The sequence below is a fragment of the Mobula hypostoma genome, chromosome 3 (assembly GCF_963921235.1).
Source record: "Mobula hypostoma chromosome 3, sMobHyp1.1, whole genome shotgun sequence".
NCBI classification, from domain to species: domain Eukaryota; kingdom Metazoa; phylum Chordata; class Chondrichthyes; order Myliobatiformes; family Myliobatidae; genus Mobula; species Mobula hypostoma.
Window position 1 is genome coordinate 35,039,834 of NC_086099.1, and position 14,805 is coordinate 35,054,638.

A 14,805-nucleotide genomic window follows, 5' to 3' on the forward strand; every position below is an offset into this window, starting at 1 on the left:
TCCAACCTTTTCTTGTTTTTTACTTTGCAATGTTAACGCACTTTGTATAAAGACTAATCCACGAGGTCAACTTTCTTTTCCTTGAATTGTCTAACTGTAAAACCAACCCATGTATAAAGCAGGGTATCACGGAACATGTATCACTAAGTCAATTTTATTTTTATTTATTTAATGAGATACAGCGCAAAACAGGCCAGTTTAAGCCGCGCCGCCCAGTTAATCCCCCAATTTAATCCTAGCCTAATCATAGGACAATTTACAATGGCCAATTAACCTACTAGTCAGTACATCATCGGACTGTGATAGATAAGAGATTAAATGGCACAAATTTAATGCCATTAAATGGTATGGTCATTAATCACAGCTACTTTTTCCTGCAGAATGAGAACAGAAGTAAGAGAAAAATCTGGAACTGTGATATTGCTGGAAATCTGAAAAAAAGGAACAATCAGCAGATCAGGCAGCCTACATAAAGAAGTAACTGTTAAAAACAGGAGCATCCAGAGGAAACGCAGAGTCATGAGAGAATGTAAAAACTCCTTACAGGCAGGGGTTGGAACTGAACCCATGTCACCTGATCTATAAGTTGTGCTAACCACTACACTGCTGGGCCACCCTCGTTTGTTTTGTTTTGTATATTTGCTTACTGTCAATATTGTTCATTGCCTTCATTCCCTCTTATGTATTCATAATGCTAACTTAGAAAAACAAGTGGGGTGTATTATTTGAAACTGCATTTTAAAATCATTTTTGAGGAAAATAATAATCAACACTTCAATCATATTTAACAGCACAAATTTTTGAAAGCCACAGGAGGTATTGCTTTAGATTTTTGGGATTAATAATAGGGTTTGTCCAGGCCAAAGAGGCTGCAACTCAATCTGGCCAGTACCAATATCCTTTCAATTACATTGACAGAGGAATACGATGCCTGAACATAAATTCTGAAGAAAAAAAAACAGGTGGAGATGATAGGCAGAAAATTAGCAAGTTTGAAAGGCAGAATAAACAAAGGTTAGAAAATAGATGATAAAGCAGTCTCACTGTGAATAATGGCATACAAGGAAACAAACTGAAGGCACAGAATATAACAGTATAGTATTTTGGCTATTACTCGCATAGTTTAAATTGGGACAAGAAAAGCAGCTAGTGTTCCCAGTTGCAGAGTTTTCAAACCAGACAGAGAAAAGGATTAAAATGGGTAGCAATATAACTTAAAGAAGCAAAGCTGTGGGAAGGATCCAAGAAGCTGTTTGGGTTTAATTGGAAAGCAAAAAAAGGCAACTCGCAATGTTTTACAAAACTAAACAGTCCAAGGAAAAAAAAAGAACAAATATGTACGTAAATTTCTGACTTGTAAAAGCACTAGGGTATTGCATAGGGTTTACTATTGTCACATATACCTAGGTACAGTAAAAAATCTTGCCTTGCATACTGTTCATACAGACTAATTCATTAACCAATATACTGAGGTGGTACAGGGTAAAACAATTACAGATGCAGAATAAAATATAACACTACAGAGAACAAGTAACAGCTATAGTTTCAATAAGGTGCAAGATCTTAATGAGGTAGATTCTGAGGTTAAGTCTGTTCTATCCTCCGAAGGGGCCATTTAATTGTCTTATAACAGCTGAATAGAAACTGACCTTCAGTCAGGTGGTATGTGTTCAATTATTTCAACATTAACAAGTTTGAAGTCAGTATGAAATGTACAGAAGTGTGAAAGGTATACCTAAACTTCACTCAGAGGAACTTCTCAGACAGTATGCAGGAAGTCCAGTAACAGAAGTGAGGATTCAAGTGATGAGCAATACTGGAATTCATTTGAGAGAATGAGGTGGGGAGATGGAAGGAGTACAAGTGAGAGACCACTTTCATGGTAGTAACCATGATCAAACTAGAGCATGGTCACAGAGAAAGTAAGAACAAAGGCTCTAAACTGGGGAGAGGCTGATTTTACTTGACTGTCAATTGATTTAGCAGAAGTAGTGAAAGCATCTACCTGAAGTCAGTATTAGAAAAAGAAACCTTCCCAGGATAATACTCTTGGATATTCGGGATACTGTTTCCATCAAAGAAAAAGATGAGGCTGCCAAATCCAGAGCCCCAAATGACAAACACGAATTAAGCACAAAGCAAAAAGAACATTAAATTTATGTCAGGCATCCAGAGCTTACACAGAAACATAGGAAACCTACAGCACAATACAGGCCCTTTGGCCCACAATGCTGTGCCAAACATGTTCTTACTTTAGAAATTACCTAGGGTTACCCATAGCCCTCTATTTTTCTGAGCTCCATGTACCTATCCAGAAGTCTCCTAAAAGACCCTAACATATCCGCCTCCACCACTGTCACCGACAGCCCATTCTATGCACTCACCACTCTGCGTAAAATGCTTACTCCTGACATTTCCTCTGTACCTACTTCCAAGCACTTTAAAACTGTGCCCTCTCGTGTTAGCCATTTCAGCCCTGGGAAAAAGCCTCTCACACAATCAATGCCTCTCATCATTTTATGCACCTCTATCAGGTCACCTCTCATCCTCCATCACTCCAAGGAGAAAAGGCCAGAATCACTCAACCTAATCTCCTAAAGCATGCTCCCCAATCCAGGCAGCATCCTTGTAAATCTCCTCTGCACCCTTTCCATGGTTTCCACATCCTTCCTGTAGTGAAGCAACCAGAACTGAGCACAGTACTCCAAGTGGGGTCTGACCAGGGTCCTACATAGCTGTAAGTAACATTACCTCTCGGCTCCTAAATTCAATCCTACGGTTGATGAAGGCTAATGCAACATATGCCTTCTCAACCACAGATCCAACCTGCGTAGCAGCTTCAAGTGTCCTATGGACTCGGATCCCATGATCCCTCTGATCCTCCACACTGTCAAGAGTCTTACTACAGGTGTCCCCCGTTTTTCCAACGTTCGTTTTACGAAACCTCACTGTTATGTAAGACCTACATTAGTACCCTGTTTTCGCTTTCAGAAGGTGTTTTCACTGTTACGAAGAAAGGCTGCGCGCGTCCCGAGCAGCCACTCTCCCCCGGATTCGGAACGGCATTACTTAAACATGTGCCTGTAAGCAGCCATTTGCAAGATGAGTTCTGAGGTGTTGGAAAAGCCTGAAAGACTACAGGTGTTACACTTAGCGTAAAACTAGACATAATTAAGCGTTTCGATCGTGGTGAACAAAGCAAGGACAAAGTGAGTTTCGCTTGTGGAAGCTGACAAACATGATGTTGAAGAGGTTTTGGCATCCCATGACCAAGAACTGATAGATGAAGAGCTGATGCAATTGGAAGAGGAACGGATAACAATCGAAACCGAATGCAATAGCGAAAGTGAAGCAACTACGTGAGATTTTCGCTGCAATGATAAAGTACAACTTTAATTTTGAAAGGGTACGTAGGTTTAGGGGATATTTGCAGGATGTTTTGAGTCTTTACAAAGAACTGTATGATAGAAAAATGCGCGAGGCTCAGCAGTCAAGCAAGCCTTCCAAATCACCCACAGCGGACGATGAACCTCGATCTTTGACATCGAGGCGGGCAGTCCTAGGAGAAGATGAGCTGCCTGCCCTGACCGACAATGAGATGACACCCCCGTGTCCCACCACCCCAACACCCGGGCCCCGGACAGATACTGTACCGATTTGCGGAGAATGCAGCAGTAGCAGGGAGGCACACAGCACATCTTTAAGAAAAAAGCCGAAATAAACAAGCTAATTAATTAGGTGCCCCTGACACGTAAATGTCGGCCCAGATCAGTGCCGATTTCTGATTGCATCGCCTCTGATCTGGGCCGACAATTATGTGTCGGCGGCACCTAATTAATTAGCATGTTTATTTCGGCTTTTTTCTGAAAGATGTGCTGTGTGCCTCCCAGCTACTGCTGCCTTCTTCGCGGCAATGTATCGGGTCGGTGGCTTGGAGGGTGGGGGCCACTGCACCACCCAACCTGTGATGACTCAGCCTAACACACCATCATCAGTTCGCTCGGCAAGCTGTCTTCCTGATTCTGGTAAGTGATACTACACTGTACATACATTATTTCTACTTTATATAGGCTGCGTAGTTTTACGTGTTATTTGGTAGATTTGGCAGCCTCATAGCTTAAAGGTTACTGGAGAGCGCGTTTATGCCAACAGCGCTTGCGTGAGATTTTCTGCCGAGAGCTCTTGCGTGAGATTTTTGCTACGGAGATCTGTGCAGGCAATCGTTGTAGAGAAGTATTTCTACCTTATATAGGCTGTGTGTTTATCATATCATTCCTGCTTTTACTATATGTTACTGTTATTTTAGGTTTTATGTGTTATTTGTCATGATTTGGTAGGTTATTTTTGGGTCTGCGAACGCTCACAAAATTTTCCCATATAAATAAATGGAAATTGCTTCTTCGCTTTACAACATTTCGGCATACGAACGGTTTCATAGGAAAGCTCTACCTTCAGATGGCGGGGGAAACCTGTATTAATACTATATTCTGCCATCATATTTGACCTACCAAAATGAACCACTTCACACTTATTTGGGATAAACTCCATCTGCCACTTCTCAGCCCAGTTTTGCATCCTATTGCATCCTATTACAGCCCTGTTGTAACTTCTGACAGACCTCCACACTAACCACAACACCCCCAACCTTTGCGTCATCAGCAAATTTACTAACCCATCCCTTCACTTCCTCATTCAGGTCATTTTTTTAATATATATACATTGTTTTTTTTGCTCAGCATAACAAAACTTTCAATTTCCAGATACACTTACATTTACATTTCTTCCCCTCACAGATATCAGGTATAAGAACACTTCCATCAAAATATAGACATCACCACAACATCCTATACAAAAGTCCTTATTAGTATAGCAAATACGAGGAATTCTGCAGATGCTGGAAATTCAAGCAACACACATCAAAGTTGCTGGTGAACGCAGCAGGCCAGGCAGCATCTCTAGGAAGAGGTACAGTCGACGTTTCAGGCCAAGATCCTTCGTCAGGACTATCTGAAGGAAGAGCTAGTAAGAGATCTGAAAGTGGGAGTGGGAGGGGGAGATCCAAAATGATAGAAGACAAGAGGTGGAGGGATGGAGCCAAGAGCTGGACAGGTGATTGGCAAAAGGGATATGAGAAGACCATGGGACAGGAGGCCCAGGGAGAAGGAAAAGGGGGAGGGCAAAAAAATCCAGAGGATGGGCAAGGGGCACAGCCAGAGGGACAGAGGGAAAAAAAGGAGAGAGAGAGAAAGAATGTGTGTATATAAATAAATAACGGATGGGTACGAGGGGGAGGTGGGGCATTAGCGGAAGTCAGAGAAGTCAATGCCCATGCCATCAGGCTGGAGGCTACCCAGACGGAATATAAGGTGTTGTTCCTCCAACCTGAGTGTGGCCCCATCTTTACAGCAGAAGAGGCCGCGGACAGACACACCAGAATGGGAATGGGACGTGGAACCAAAATGTGTGGCCACTGGGAGATCCTGCCCTCTCTGGCAGACAGAGCACAGGTGTTCAGCAAAACGATCTCCCAGTCTGCGTCGGGTCTTCCCAATGTATAGAAGGCCACATCGGGAGCACCGGACGCAGTATATCACCCCAGCCGACTCACAGGTGAAGTGTCGCCTCACCTGGAAGGACTGTCTGGGGCCCTGAATGGTGGTGAGGGAGGAAGTGTAAGGGCATGTGTAGCACTTGTTCCGTTTACAAGGATAAGTGCCAGGAGGGAGATCAATGATCAATGGGGAGGGATGGGGGGGGGACGAATGGACAAGGGAGTTGCGTAGGGAACGATCCCTGTGGAAAGCGGGGGGGGGGGAGGGAAAGATTGCTTAGTGGTGAGATCCCGTTGGAGGTGGCGGAAGTTACAGAGAATAATATGTTGGACCTGGAGGCTGGTGGGGTGGTAGGTGAGGACCAGGGGAACCCTATTCCTAGTGGGGTGGCGGGAGGATGGAGTGAGAGCAGATGTTAGGAAAGCAGACAGGTTTACATCTATATACTGCAGAAAGGTTGCCATATTTTATGAAAACTATTTGTTTTTGAGTGTATCATACATGTCAAAAAGTCCAAAGGAATGTATTCCATGATTAATTTACGCCAACCAAAAGGTCCAGGGGCCTTTTCGATATCCGACAAAGTAAAATGTTCTTCCTCGCACAAAAAGTCAGGATGTTAAAAATTTTTTTCAGATGTGCATTAATAATACAACTGCTGGGTAAGTCTAAGAGAAAAGACACTGGGTCCAGTTCAAACTCCATCTTCAGAATCCTTTCCATTTCACCCAAAATATCACTCCAGTATGCCTGAAGTTTGGGACAAGTCCAAAAACAGTGGGTGAAAGTTCCAGTATTTACTTTACATTTCAAATACATAGGAGAAACCCCCGTCTTAAATTTCACGAGACGGTCTGGAGTCAGATGGGCTGTATGCAGAATTTTGAGTTACAATGCTTTAGTTCTATTACAAATTGAAATCTTCTTTGCATTATCACAGATGTCTTCCCATGTTTCAGCTGTAATTTCTACTCCCAGCTCTTCCTCCCAGACCCTTCCCAGCTGCTCAGCCTCTCCACAAGAACATTCCCTCAGGATGCTGTAAAAAGTACTAATAGAGACTTCACCCTTAGAACGAAACACCCTCTTTTCTATGTCAGAACCATAGAACTCCATTAACAATAATATTTTTTTCTGTATATAATCTCTTATCTGAAAGAAACGATAAAGATCCTTGTTGGGTATGTTAAATTCCTGTACGATTTGCCTAAAAGACATCATCATTCCTTCATCAAAAAAATCTCCTAGATGGAAAATACCCTTAAAAATCCAAAGTTTAAATCCAGAATCCATTATGCCAGGCTGAAAATCTAGACTGCCGGTTATTGGAGTGAAGGGTGACAATTTTGCTGCATTGCCCTCCAAGCCCTGACTGTATTAATTGTTATTGGATTGCGACAATATTCCTTAACTAGTTTCATCTTATTGAGGAAAAGCAAATTAATAAGAGGGCATTTTGCTTGTGAAGCTTCAATGTCCAGCCAAATTGAGGAGGGGTCCCTGCAAACCCAGTCAACCACATAAGATAAAAAGGAACTTAATTGATATTTTTTAATGTCTGGAAAATCCAGACTCCCTAGACTACTGGGAAGCTGTAACTTAGACATTTTAATACAGGGTCTTTTTTTGTTCCAGATGAAAGAAACAAACCAGCCATTTATTTTTTTAAGTATTTGTCGGGTAAAAATGACTGGAATCATTCGTATTGGGTAGAGCAGGCGAGGAAGAATGTTCATTTTGAGCAAGGATATTCGGCCAAGCCAAGAAATGGGAGGAGTGCTCCATTGCTCAAGATCCTCTTTGATTTTGTCAAATAACTGTGTTAGCTAAGTTAGCTTTGAACAATTGATCAAACGTAGGTGTGTTAAATATGCCTAAGTAAACAAAACGTGTCCGCGACCATTTAAAGGGGAAAACACCCAGAGTGTCAGGTACCTGCTGCAGATTCCCCAGGGGCATAGCCTCTGATTTAGTAAAATTGATTTTATAACCTGAAAAGGCGCTAAATGAATTGATGCATTGTATAAGGTGGTGCACTGATATAGCAGGGATTGGTAAGTAAATTAGAACATCATCCACATACAATGTAATTTTATGTGACTTTAGTCCTACGTCTGGAGCAGGTATTTTGGGGTCTCGCCGAATAGCCTCAGCCAATGGCTCGATCACTAGTGTGAAAAGTAGTGGTGATAAAGGGCAGCCCTGCCGGCTGCCCCTCAGAATACCAAAATTATCCGACCTAATACCATTAGTGAGAATCGCAGCCAAAGGGTCATTATAAAGAACCTTCACCCACTTAATAAAATTATTGCCCAAACCAAATCATTCTAAAGTGAAAAAAAGATACGGCCATTCGACACGATCAAAGGCCTTTTCTGCATCTAAGGAAACCACCAAGTCGTCCACTGCCTGTTGCTGACATGCCTGAATCACATTTAGTAATCTTCTGATATTGTTAGATGATCTACGGCCTTTTACAAAACCCGTTTGATCCTCTTTTATGATATTTTCTAATTGCAACACTAAGGTTTTAGGTAAGGTTTTAAAGTCAACATTTAACAATGAAATAGGCCTGTAGGAGGCACAATCTTCAGGGCTCTTTCCTTTCTTAAGAATTAGGGAGACATTAGCTTCTCTCAATGATGGTGGGAGGAGACCACAATTAAATGCATGATTGAACATCTTTAGCATAGGCTCTGATAATAACCCTGTGAACTCTTTATAGAATTCACTAGTGAGTCCATCAGGACCAGGGGCCTTCCCACTTTGGAGCTATCTCACAGCTTCCTGTATCTCATGTATAGATAATGGAGTATTGAGGAGGGACTCTTGTTCAGAAGAAATGACTAGGAGATCTAAATTCCTGAAAAAGGACTCCATCCTAGATTGTCCATTACTACATTGCTCAGATTGATACAGTTTAGAATAAAAATTCTTAAACACAACATTAATCATTTTAGAAATACTAGTGAGCGCTCCTGTCCCATCCCTAATTGAAGCAATAGTCTGAGAGGCATTTTTCTTTCTAGCTAAATAAGCCAAATACCTACCTGGTTTCTCATCATGTTCAAACAATTATTGTTTAGCAAATGTCAATTTTCTTTTGGCTGCTTGTGTAAGTAAAGAGTTTAGTGTACAGCGTAAGGCTATGATATTCTGTAACTTGGCTGCAGAAGGCTTATTAATATAATTCTTCTCAGCTGCCACAAGCCTTGCTTCCACTAGGTGCTGCTGTTCCGCAGCTTGTCGCTTCTTACTAGCAGAGTAGGAGGTAATTAATCCCCTTGCATAGGCCTTAGCGGTTTTCCAGAGCGTCGATGGACTACTAGCTGATTTGGAATTATTAGATAGGAAAGTTTTGAATTCGGAAGTAAAGTAGTCTATAAATTTATTATCTTTTAGAATAAAAGGATTCAGCCTCCAATGTCTAGATCATGCTGAATTATCTTTGGGCTTAATATTTAAATATACTGCTGCATGGTCAGAAATAGCGATATTTCCAATTGTGCAGGATACAACTAAATCTAGGAGCGTTTTGGGGGTTACAAAAAAGTCTATTCTGGTGTAACACTTGTGTAGATTAGAAAAAAATGTGAAGTCTTTGTCTGAGGGATGTAACAACCTTCAGACATCCACAAGTCCTAGTTCTCCACATAAGCCCATGATTTGTTTGGACTGTGAGGAGAGCAATGGGGGAACCACTAGGCACTCTGTCCATCAATGGGTCCATGAGACAATTAAAATCCCCACCTACAATAATGTTTTGTATTGAAAAGCTTGTAAGTTTGGAAAAAGCATCTGTTAGGAATTTGAGATGAGCTGGAGGGCAGTAAACATTGAGAATACCATATTCCTCTCCATATATGGAAGTCTTAACAATCACAAATCTCCCATACTTATCCTTAATGCAGTCTAATAACAATAATTAAAATGGCCACCCCCCCCACCTCCTGGTATTAAAAGATGAAAAATAGACTTGATCAAATCCACTCTGTTGCAGTTTTAGATGCTCTTTATCATTTAAATGTGTCTTCTGCAATAAGGCTTTATGTACCCTTTCCTTTTTCAGGTTTAGTAGGATTTTCTTTCTGTTGCTTGGTGAATGACTCCCCTTAATGTTCCAAGTGCACAATTTTAATATATTACTTATCATAACCCTTTATAACAATCATGTGACTCCGGAGGAGAAGAAACCCGACTTAAGATCAGCTGAGTAACAATAAGTAAATTTAAAAAACCCACAAAAAAAAAATGCCAACAGCACTGAACAAGAGGACTTACCCCACACTTAAAGGGGATATCTGAACCTTCTAGCACCCCATATTCTGCCCCACTATCAATATGGCATTTAACATAGTCAAAAATGAAAACAGGGCATAATTTATCAATCCACCGATTTGTTACTGTCATATTTAAACTCCTTCAGGCTGGAGCAGCACCGCTAATTTAAACAACTAATGAAACTGTATCAATCAAAGCAAACATGTTACCCATCCTATAAGATATCCTGCCGTCGAGTAATGAAAAGGTGAAATAAAGCGGCCATCGAGCATGTTATCGTCCATAACCAGGGCTACACAATATACAGTATACATTCTTTAGCCCAACGTGTCCACAAAAGTTTTAGCTTTGCCAGGTGAATCAAATATCTTCGTGGTCCCGTTGTAGGTGATTTTCAGCGCTGCTGGGTACAGCATAAAGCAGTGGTCTCCAACCTCCGGGCCGCAGGCCGATACCGGGCCACGAAGCATTCAGGGGTGCAGTGGTAGCCGGAGCGCACCCAGCACATCTTTATGAAAAAAGCCGAAATAAACAAGCTAATTAATTAGGTGCTGCCCAGAAGCCAGTCTTCATTAGAGGAACTGAGGTGGAGAGGGTCAATAACTTTAAATTCTTTAGCATTAAGGATCGACGTTTCTCTCTCTGAAAAGTGTCAGAGGATCTGTCCTGGGACCAGCACGTAACTGTCATTACAAAGAAAGCACGGCAAAGAAGTATAGGCGCTTTACAAAGAAAGCGCCTATACTTTATTAGAAGTTTGTGTAGATTCAACAATCACCTCGATCCTGACAACTCCGTCTTTTCAGCCTGTCTAAACTGGCATTTAAATTGACCAAACAATGGAACAGCTAAAGGCTCCAGCGCCCTGGAAAGAGGAGTGAATATCGCGTAGGGCAAGTGAAATCAGTAATCACCTCTGATCTGGGCTGACATTTACGTGTCTGGTGGCACCTAATTAATTAGCTTGTTTATTTCGGCTTTCTTCTTAAAGATGTGCTGGGTGCACTCCAGCTACCGCTGCAGCCCTGCATACTTTGCAGCCTGGAGGTTGGGGACTAGTGGCATAAAGTACTGGATTCCAGATTCTCTCAGCCACTTCTTTACCTGGTCGAATTCCTTGTGCTTCCAAATAACGACTGCCAAAAAATCTTGGAAAAACATAGGCCTGGACCCCTCATATATTAAAGACTGGGCATCAGCCCCGCAGCGCCTCGAAGCCTCCATCACTCTTTGCTTATCACCGAAATTATGGAACCGCACGAGGACGGGTTGAGGGTGTTGGCCTGGGCCTGGTTTTGGCGCCAGCGTACGATGAGCTCTTTCCACTTTAATGCATCCAGCCTTGGTTTCCAAATCAAGGAAATTAAGCAGCCAGCCCTCAAAAAACTTCGCCGGTTGGCTGCCTTCTGTACCTTCAGGTAGACCGATGATTCGTATATTCTTTCTCCTATCTCTGTTCTCGAGATCATTGATATTGTCAGACAGGCTTTGAACTTGCTTTTCTAGCGCCAGGATGCGGCTTTGGGCCTGATCAGTTACAGTTTCTACCACGGAGGCTCGGCCCTCGGCTTTGGTCGTTCTTGTATCAAGATTCTTAAGCTCCAATGTGTGGTTTTGAAGTGTTAGAGAGAGTGGAGCCAGCTTCTCGTCCATCATTTTGGACATGTTCTCCGTAACTTCCTGAATTACTAGATGAAAAGCAGGGTTCAACTTGTTAGCATAGCTAGCAGTAGCTATCTCCTCAGCCCTGGGCAAGCGCTCTGTGCAGCTCACCTTGGCCGCCTTTTTAGTACCTTTCGAGGGCATGGTGTTGACACAGCTCAAAAAAAAATTCATCAATGTTCATGTCATTAAATCTGACACTTGAGCATTTAAAAAAGTTGAAACGGATAGGTTCATATGTGAAATTATCAGTGTTGCTGTGCTGAGCTCAGCAAAGTAGACTTCTCACTGCGCCGCCATCTTGAAACTGCTCTCATTCAGGTCATTTATAATAATCACGAAGCAAAGGGGTCCCAAAACAGATCCCTGAGGCACACCACTGGTTAATTCAACAAAAGGTCTTCGAAGTGAGTGCAAAGTGTAGGGGTGAAAATGTAAAGGAAATTGGGAAAGAAAAAGGAAGCATGAAAAAAAAACTGACACATGGGTGGCCCAGTAGGGTAGTGGTCAGCACAGGCAATCGAGATTCAATTTCTGATGCTGCCGGTAAGGAGTCTGTACGTTCTCCTCATGACCGTGTGGGTTTCCTCCAGGTACTCTGATCCAAAGACGAACTGGTCATTGTAAAATGTCCCATGATTAGGCTAGGATTAAATTGGGGGATTGCTGGGTAGAATGGGTCAAAGAGCCATTAAAGCCTATTCAGCTTTGTATCTCAATAAATAAATAACTTGAAAGATAATACAAAAATGTTTCAAAAGTATATTTCAGTTACTGACAGTAAGTAGATATCTACGAGGAGGGTCTTTTAGAGATTATTAATACTTTGCAACTAGCTTTATGGAAGAGAGAGCATAGTGTGAAGATTGCAATTAAAGAGTGATTAAGAGTGAATTATAGTATGGATAAACTACAAAGTAAAAAAATGACACATTAAAATGGTTTTGTCCAATTACACATTGATAAATAGCAGGGCCCAATGGCATTCATTCCAGACAGTTAAAAATTTCAGGGGTGAAAACTGCAGAGGCCAACTGTCATTTTCAAACCCTCTCCAGCTCCAGATGTGGTGCCAAATATTAAGAAACGTTAAGGTTGTAACACTGAAGAGGGAGATGAAAATATTGCAAGTAATTACAGGCTAGGCTTTTAACCACAATGATCAAGATTATTGGAATTAATTATTAGGGACAATGTAAACCTTCATTTAGAAAGGCACCTTGTAAGCAGGAACAGTCAGCTTGACCTCTTTACGGAACGTCAGATCAGACAAACTTGAGTGAATTTTGCAGATAACCAGGGTTTGATAAGACCAGTGAGTTTGGTGTAGTCTACGTAGTTTTTAGCATTGTTTTCCAAACCGACCCACTCGGCGGACTGATCAAAATCAACACGCCTATCGAATCCAAAACTTCCTCAGTGAGAGACATCAAAGAGAAACTATTGACTAGTGCTTTGCGACCGGCAGACTCACAATAGGTTGAATGGCCAGCAGTGTATACTTTCCATGATATACTAATTTCATTTCAAACTTACCATTTTGCACAAATTGTTGAATCAAATTATCTTCCTCGATTGCCGGGGATGCAAAGTTGCTGCCGACATCTATGAAGGTAGGTAAAGTACCCGTGGTCATCCCTTTAATCCTCTGCATTGTTGTTGTGGGCGGATCAGCTCTGAACTTGAAAAGTCTCGCATGCTGAGGTTTAGCAGCAACAGTCTGATGGATCACCTCCAGCTTATTCTCGTACGGTTTGGGATTCTTGTTTCCTGGGTCGTACTTGGCAAAGTCAAACCTCAGAGCATCTATGACGAGGACGACGGCTTTGGAAAAGCGCCTCGGCATCCAGCAGGAGTTTAAAGCCCGAGCGGAGGACGCCGCACCGGAGAACTCTGCGTCCTGACACAAGCTGCGGCCGCGGAGCTCCAGCCGAACCAGCATGAAGCCGCTGAGGAAGAGCCCGAGGCCGGCGCAGAAGAGCAGGCAAGTCCAGCAGAGAGACAACACAGTCACCATCCTCGACATGACGGCGCCTGGAAGGCTACGGGAACCGTTCAAGGTCCCGGTGTGCGGTGGAGCCGAACTGCGGGACGGGCACGACGCCAAACGTCAGCGTGGTGAGCAAAAGTTCCTCCTCACGATCAATCCCGGCTCCAGGGAAACGAGCTGATGGATTTGTAAAGTACCTGGTAAATGACACCGGATTTGTGATCCCCAAGGTCACTTACCCCAACACACCAGCTCGCTCCCTCGCAACCGCTCGCGCATTCCCGGCGCCGGTCGGCAGGCGGTCCCCGAGGACTCCTCCGACAGCGCCGCTCCACCGGCCGGCGGCCCCCGAGGACTCCTCCGACAGCGCCGCTCCACCGGCCACGGTGACCCCCGAGGACTCCTCCGACAGCGCCGCTCCACCGGCCACGGTGACCCTTTCCGCGACAGCGCCACCTGGGGCTCCAACCTCCTAAATTAGTCCAGAGAATTCACTGATGCAGCACCCCCGGCACCGGCGATGGGAATTCGTGCCTACGGAGCCAAACACCCCTCTTTTCCCGTCCCATCACAGCGCCAAATACAAACCATGCAGACAACAGCCTTTATGAAGTGTCTCGGCCCGAAAAAGTGGACTGTTTATTCACCTCCACCGATGCTGCCTGACCTGCTGAGTTCCTCCAGCGTCTTGTGCAGACATCCCACCCTGCAAAAACTCATTTCAGGGAGGTATCACCACCATTTCAGGGAGGTAGCACTCCCCGCCCCCCGACCTCCAAGGGTGTATGTAATACTTTGTTTAGTGATTTTGTCTAATCTGTAAACCAAGTTGGGTATATGCAGCAAATGTGACATTAAAATATGTGCTTATATTATATTATCATGTTTATTTTATTACAACGTTAACTAAGTCTACAGGGAGTTTGGTCTTATCACGTAGGACATCAATAGCGTAGCTTCTTAGCAGCCAGCCAGCTAGTTTAAATAATATTAGCTATGCTAGTGAACGAATGACACCTGTTAAGCTCACCTCAACATGTCTTTCACAGTTTAACCCACCATGGGCAATAGAAACGTCACTTTTGCAACCAGTGCAGCGAGCAACACTGTCATTATTTTTGAGGTCGACTGTAAAGCCCGCAGAGAAAACTGATAGGTCTACTTAGCAGGGGTCCCCAACATTTTTTGCACTGCAGACCCGGGGGGGGGTGTTAATCACGACCGGAATATCGGTGATAAGTCAATAGCATCATAACATTTTAAGTAACACACAACAAAGTTGCTGGTGAACACAGCAGGCCAGGCAGCATCTGTAGGAAG

General features: G+C 43.2%; 1 protein-coding gene across 2 annotated transcripts in view; it reads right to left on the minus strand.

The window, feature by feature from the left end:
- Positions 1-14,340, minus strand: part of pigo (phosphatidylinositol glycan anchor biosynthesis, class O) — a 52,149-nt gene extending 37,809 nt beyond the window's left edge. For both annotated transcript variants that reach the window (XM_063042881.1, XM_063042882.1), the window contains exon 1: positions 13,032-14,340. In XM_063042881.1, coding sequence (XP_062898951.1) covers positions 13,032-13,521 — 490 coding nt within the window. In that variant the 5' untranslated portion in view covers positions 13,522-14,340. The remainder of the gene's footprint in view (positions 1-13,031) is intronic.
- Positions 14,341-14,805: the final 465 nt, after the last annotated feature.